We start from the raw sequence: 7,213 nt of genomic DNA on the forward strand, positions 1-7,213 counted from the left end.
TTCAAAAATAAGCTATTTATATTTGTCATTCACTCCTTTATTTAATTTGATATATACATTTTAGTTGCGAATAATTCGTAATACTGACATGACGTCAAAAAAACTAGTCGTTTACGTCTTAACGACCTCGTTTTTGCGTCTTAACGATGCCGTCTTGTATCAATCATCCAAATGAAATTGAGATGACTTACAATAGAAAAAACTAAAAGAAAACATTAAGAGCTAATAATACAAAGTAATTCAATTTTTATTCATTTATATATTTTCAAATTATAAATAAATTATTTTGTTAAAAAAAGAATTTTAAAGTTTTAGTGGGTTATGATGAATACCATCACAAGTTTAATTCAAATTATAAATAAAAAAAATAAAAAATAAATAAATAAATAAAAGATTAATTGTGCTTTTAGTAGTGACAATCCACCAATGTTGGGGCGGCGGATAAACGAACGGCCGGTTGAGGTTTCTTCTCATTTTCCCCCGTCGGTGAAAATGTAAAGCTCCGGTTTTTACGTTGATCGTAATCGGCGGCAGCTGTGGTGGCTTCTCGTGGTGCCGGAAGGTTCAGATCCAAACCCAAACCCAAACACAATGCATCATCAATATTCTTTGACTTCTGATCATCATCATACACCTCCGCCGTGGTCACCGGACTGAAAGGAATCAAAGATAAGGTGGTGGTGTTTGTGCCGTTACTGTTTCCGCCTTTATTGCCACCACCCGCCACCCGGTGTCGTCTCATGTGACCCCCCAAGGCTTGTCCAGAATTAAATTCGGTGCCACAAATCGAGCATTCGTGAAGCTTGGAGGAGGGCTTGCTGGTGTTTCCGATCAATGAAACCCGGTTGTTCAATTGAAGAGAAAAGGAAGATGAAAAATTGGTATTCCTCAATGAGAATTCTGGTGATGGTGGTTCATTGTTGTCGGGAACCACCGTGTAGGGTGGCGGTTTACGAATGTCTTCGTTATTTTTAGGCTTTTTGTGGCTGGCTCTATGGCCTCCGAGAGCTTGAAACGAAGGAAAAGTCCGGCTGCATGTTTTGCATTCGTAAACAAAAACTCCGGCGTTTCCGGTGGCCGGCGTTTGAATATACTTTTTGCTATTAAACTTGAACATTCCGTCATAATTATCGTCTTTGTTTTTCTTGGACGACTGGCCTTTTGAGAGGAGGATTAGGGACCTGGCGGTATCTTCATCTTCCGTGGTGGTGCTACCCGCCGGAAAACCAGAAGAAGACGCCGGAGAATACGTTAAACGATGATCATCATTATTGTTGGTGGATGAAAATGTAAAAAGAATTGGGGATTGTGGCCTTTGACGTTTGGTACGCTTGCCTTTAGCGATGTTGGTGATATCCTTAGGACCACCTGCACCACCGTCAGCATCGTCAGCACCAGCAGCGGCAACGGTGGTGGTTTGTTCTACGGCAGCCTCCATGGGTGGCTAGGTTTATGATTACAACCCCAATTAGCAGTCACCACCACCATCACCGGCCAGCCACCTAAAGATAGAAAAATTCATGGAGAGAAAATATAGGGTTAGAGGAAGCATGCAATATTAAGTAGTGAGAGGTGGTGGGTGCATATTTATATACGGTTGTGCATGTGAGTGGGAGATAAAGAGAGAGAAGTGGTAAATTAAGAGTGGATGGAACACAAAATTTAAGAAGGAAAGGCCATTGCTAACATAGATTATGATATATAATACCCTTCTCTCTTAATCTCTTTCCAAAAAAACTTGTACTAATTGTGACCCTAAAAATAATGTAATAAAAAAGATTACACATATGAACAACATGTGAACCGTATAAACATCTTCTGTATATTCAGGAGTCAACTCTGGTGTATGTACATGAACACCTATGAACCAAGACATCTAGGGCTGTGTGTTTTCATACGTGTTCACATGTTTTCACATGTTCTGTGTGTGTGTGTATGTATTTATATGAACATCTAGTGACTTGACTATACATGAACACTTATGAATCACGGCATCTAAGGCTGTGTGATTTCTGATGTGCTTATATGTCAAATGTGAGAACTGTCGATTAAAATAAATGTGAATTATAGAACATGAACACTTGTGAAACCCCAATGTCAATATTGCATCATGATCAATTGTGATATTTTCAAATTTGTAACTCCCAATTAATTATTTGGGAGTTACATAAAATGACAAATTACTTAAATACCCTTTTATTTAATATATGAGTTACATTTGAACCAAAGAAAAAGATAGAATATGATTGATTGAGCTTAGTTAACATAGTTAACACAAAAAAATTGGTTAGTATTTGAACCAAGCTCCAGATATATATATATATATAGGGGCACGTTCAAATGAAAACCATGTATTTCTAAGAAACCATGTAAACCAATTTCGACCAATAAGAAAATTCTTTTTTTTCTAATTAAATTTAATCAATAAGGATATTTTGGTCATTTACAATATTTTTTATTAAATATGGAAGTTATTAATAAATCTTAATTAAGGAAATTATATAAATGGTAACATTTAAATATTTAATTATATTAAAATATTAAAAATTTGGATTTCATATATTGTAATGAGTTATAATTAGGAAACGTGTCTTGATGAAACAATTGAATTATAAAATGAAATCATCAAAACGTAGATGAACAAAAAAAATCCACAAAATGAAACAAATTTCATGAACATGAAACCGGTTCATGTTGCAAAGAAATTAGGTGAACTGAAACAATTTTATGGTGAACCCGTTGCATTGATGGTGTAGTTAATTTTTTTTATGAGAAGCAAAATGAAACCGGTGCATTTTGAAAAAAAATTATGAAAAGGAAAATGAAAYAGGTTTCATGAACGTGAAACCGGTTCATGTTGCAAATAAATTAGGTGAACCAAAACATTTTTATGATGAAACCGTTGCATTGATGGTGTAGTTGATCCATTTTCTTGATGAAAAGGAAAATGAAACCGGTACATTTTGAAAATAAATTATGAAAAGAAAAATGAAACAGGTTTCATGAACGTGAAACCGGGTCTTGTTGCAAATAAATTATGTGAACCGAAACATTTTCATGGTGAACCCGTTGCATTGATGGTGTAGTTGAGCCATTTTGTATTTCACTCGTCATGAACGAAGTGCATGATGAAACGGGGAAATGATTTTAATCTGCTATATAATCTTGAAGATTGTAACCTGCTCCAGAATCTTCAAGATTGTAAGGAYTAAAGGAATGATTCCATCAAATCGGTGGTGAAATAAGAAAATTATTGTACATGAAATAGTTTTCATGAAAGTGAAACTGGTTCATGGACATTATTGAGCCTGATAAGTGAAATGGTTGCATAAGTGAAACAATTTCATGTTGTATTATAAACTTTTATGAAGTCAGTAATCGATGAAAAAATTTCGTTATCTAAGTGTAACAGATCCATCTACCAGTATAATGAAAATTACGAAATATGATCAGTATTACGTGGATTAGTCTGTTGATTAAATTTTGAAACCAATTTCGTTCATATAATGTAATTCAAAATTTAAAACGATTCACTACATATAATTGAATATGGTGTATTATATTCATTTTTTTTTATATGTTTTATTGATGGATGTGATTTAAAGTTAAAAATAATATATTGCTTTAAAAAATGAAAATAGTGTCATTAATATCGAGAAGGATGTTACCAAATGTTAAATTTTGTTTACCATTTTTGCTCTTACCCTGTTGAAATAAAATAAAATTTTAATATATATATATATATATTTTTTTAATTTCCTAAAATAAAGTAAACTAATCTTGGTCATTGATTAAGAAAATGTATAGATGAGATTGGTTTACACAAATGGGGCAGGTTTTTATTTGAACGCTCCTCTATATATATAACCTACAATTATTTGGAAACTTAAAACATTTTTATGTCATATAAATCCTATTTTATTGTTGTTTGTTTGAAACAGTACAATGTTCAGTCCAACCACAATTAGCGACAGATCTGCAAAGGATTGTGTTTATGGTCATTCCGTAGCTAATTTCTAACGAAATTTGCCCGTCGCTAATACATGTTTTTCTAGTAGTGAAAAATGATGACAATACAAAATGGACCGGAAAAAAGTAATACAAAATAATTGTAGCAAAATGGTCCCAAACAGTGCTTGACTGCATCGGTTAGTAATTAGGACATTGACGCATTGATTGTTTGCACAGAAGGGTATATGTTTGTCTCGACTATTTGATTTGATAATAATACAAATACATCTGATCAAACACTTAGAATAATTATTAAATGTAGTGCTTGCCTTAGAACTATTCGGGTTAACAATATGTAATCAAATCCTTCAGGATATGTATTCGAATTGGTAACATGTTAATAATCCATTTCGGACTTGGTATTCAAATTGATATTCTGACTTCGTGTCCAAATTTGTATCTGAACATACATTCAGATTTGAATTTGGATTCATACCCAAACTTGGTACCTAAATCTACATCAAGATTTAGTATCCGGATTTGGTATCCAAACTCAATATACGGTTCTAGCATCTCGAAGTCTATATGATCCAAATAATTTGCAGTATCCAAGCTTAATACTTCATAAAACAAATGTATTGTTGGAATCCAAAATATAGCTTATGTTTGGGAAGAAAAATAGATAAGATTTTTCCTTTGTGAAAGTCTTTGTAATGGATTGTTTGTTTACCATTTAATGATGTCATTAAGAGGCAAATGTCTGATTCAGTCAGACATTTTCTTGTTTGGATGGATTTTAAAAAAGGTCTGAATGGTTCAATTAACCTGAATCGCTCCTTCACCCATCTACTCCCCATATGATTCAGATATGCAATTTTCCCACCTTTGTCCTCCTCGCCTCTTCCGGTTTGCCTCTATACTCTTCTCCCTATCGATTCTCCCATTCTTCTCTACTCTCTCCTCTCGATCGATTGTTGAATACCACTGCTGCAACATCAGTTGGAAACCAGCGATGCACCATCTGTCGGAATCACACCGGTGCATTCCTGTTGGAAACCTAGCGATGACCCCTGGTTTCAAATCTACCATCGGTTCAATAGGTAAGATCTCTCGACTTGCAAAATTCCAGTCTATTGTGATTGTTTGCTTTCATCTCTCTTCTCTGTATGAGTATTTTTGATCTCATAGGTTTCATGTCTTTGTTGTGATAATTTTGGTTTCATTGGTGTCATTAGTTCTACGATGTTGAGCTGATGATGACATGCTTCTTCTTACAATTTTTATCTTTACCACTTCCAAAATTTCCACAATCAGCAAGGTTCATACCTTTTACAGGATAAGATAGGTCGTAGAAGTGGAAGTGATAATGTACTTGAAAGGGAAGGATATGTTGTATCTGTTGGATTTTCATTGGGACTTGTTGCTTTTGGTATGTTGTTGTATCAATCACACTTTGTGGAAGTTGTAATTGTTTCTTACCATGTACTCTCTAATTGAAGGTCGTGGCCTAGATGCGATTGGTTTTACGGATACGTTAGTTGAGCGGTTGTTCCAATATGTCAGCGGCAAAGAGATTCACAATGTAACTATTGTTTGAATCTGTTCACCACATTTCCACAGGAGTTCAATTATTTGTACTATATTTTTGAAAGATGTGTGGTATTAGGAGTTCATGTGGATGACTTTGTTGCTTTGGCTTTCCTCTGGAAAGGTCCATTTTCTCCAACACATCGATAGATGATCACAATCGTGGTTCTGGGCAGGTGGTGCGTTACCAAATTTAGATTGGGTCATTGTAATGTAAATATTGTTTGTGAAAGAATAGGTTACTCATTCCCTCTTCCTAATTTTTGCTTTTGTGTTATATTGCAGATGATGGATGGAACACATATCAATATTGATGTAACCATTCCTGGAGCTATACTTTGCTTTGGGTCTTATGTACTTAAAGGTAACGTTTTGGCAACATGACTATATCCAGGATTGTGATTCTATGTGAACTTTGTTCCCATGGTCAGCAGGCTGCATATTGTTAAAACTCCAGATCCTCCCAAAAAATTCTCATTCTGCATTATTGTTGATGGCAGACTGAATCACAATACTTCATGTCAGTTCCCGTAATTCAATAATATGAAGCAGGTAGTATTATTTAAATACATATGGTACATGACTATCCTGTAGGTGTGGATCTACTTTAACACCTTTTTGCTTTCAGGATTCATCCATCAAAAGATTGGATTCAGGGTCAGACACCCAATGTAGTCTAGTCTTAGGTGGTGTCAAAGGTCTCAAAGATGAAATAGGTGAATCTGATGAAATGGGTTGTGAAGCAGTTGTTAAGGCTATGTGAATATTGTGGCTGGTACATGTATTTCACTTGTGAAGCAGTTCTTAAGCCACGTTCATGGAAGAAATGGATGCAACGCCTTGGGGTCCCTAAGACAATGAGTACATAACTAATTTGCGTAATGAGATTGCAAATCGATTGGTGTTAAATGCTTCAAATTAGAAGTATTATTCAACATATTGGGTTTGAACTTGTGTTTCATGTGATGTTTTGTTATGCCAAAACTTGAACAAACAATTGTTACGCTTGTTTAGATTGATATGATATCATGCATTGAGTTTGACCATTAATTATTTTCTATTTTTCATTTAGAAATTTCTATCAGAACTTCTGTCAGACATTAACTTTCATGAAACACAAGACTGGGGGTAAAATTGTTATTTTATGTTATTCAGACTGTTGATTCAGAACAGTTCCCAAACAACCATTTTCTAATACTAAATCATACAGAGTCTCTTAATCATTCTGATCACTTAATCATTTTGCACTCAATCATCCAGTATTTGCCAAACAACCTCTAAGTTATCATATACCCACGACACGTGTCACACAGAGATATTGTTGGGAAGTATGTAAACTTATAGGGTCGCACACAAAAATATACGTTTTCTACCATTTTTTGTAGACCCCTGATTCAATCAAGTTGATTATGGATATCATTATTTTTGGAGGATAATTATGAAAATATGTATTGGAAAGTGATTATGATGATTATAGTTGTGTTATATGTAAATACATATAATTATGTTAAAGTTTAAGATAATTATTTGTCACACCCCGCTAAAGCGGAAACACGGGATGTTAACAGACAAGCGAGTCATAGCAACAGTCTATAAATAACACCATTTCAAGTTGTTCAAAAACAAAACGGTTCATCGACATAACAGGAATTTGCAATTTACATAGCATTCACAA

The 7,213-nt window shown here is 34.4% G+C and overlaps 1 protein-coding gene and 1 long non-coding RNA gene across 2 annotated transcripts; one reads left to right on the plus strand and one right to left on the minus strand.

Annotated features, from left to right (window-relative positions):
* Positions 1-406: 406 nt before the first annotated feature.
* On the minus strand, positions 407-1,438 carry LOC112518504 (zinc finger protein ZAT5-like). Its single transcript, XM_025126223.1, has one exon. The coding sequence runs from the start codon at positions 1,436-1,438 to the stop codon at positions 407-409; it is 1,032 nt and encodes a 343-aa protein (XP_024981991.1).
* A 4,214-nt stretch (positions 1,439-5,652) lies between these two features.
* LOC112518505 lies at positions 5,653-6,588 on the plus strand. Its single transcript, XR_003069806.1, has 4 exons — positions 5,653-5,717; positions 5,824-5,902; positions 6,039-6,090; positions 6,167-6,588. It is a non-coding gene; the product is annotated as an uncharacterized LOC112518505 (long non-coding RNA).
* The last annotated feature ends 625 nt before the right edge of the window (positions 6,589-7,213 follow it).

The sequence above is a fragment of the Cynara cardunculus genome (genome assembly GCF_001531365.2).
Source record: "Cynara cardunculus var. scolymus isolate 2C chromosome LG 9, CcrdV1, whole genome shotgun sequence".
Lineage (NCBI taxonomy): Eukaryota > Viridiplantae > Streptophyta > Magnoliopsida > Asterales > Asteraceae > Cynara > Cynara cardunculus.

Bases quoted from the DNA above. Each gene is read 5' to 3' on its own strand.
- LOC112518504 (XM_025126223.1), bottom strand. From the start codon at position 1,438: ATGGAGGCTGCCGTAGAACAAACCACCACCGTTGCCGCTGCTGGTGCT.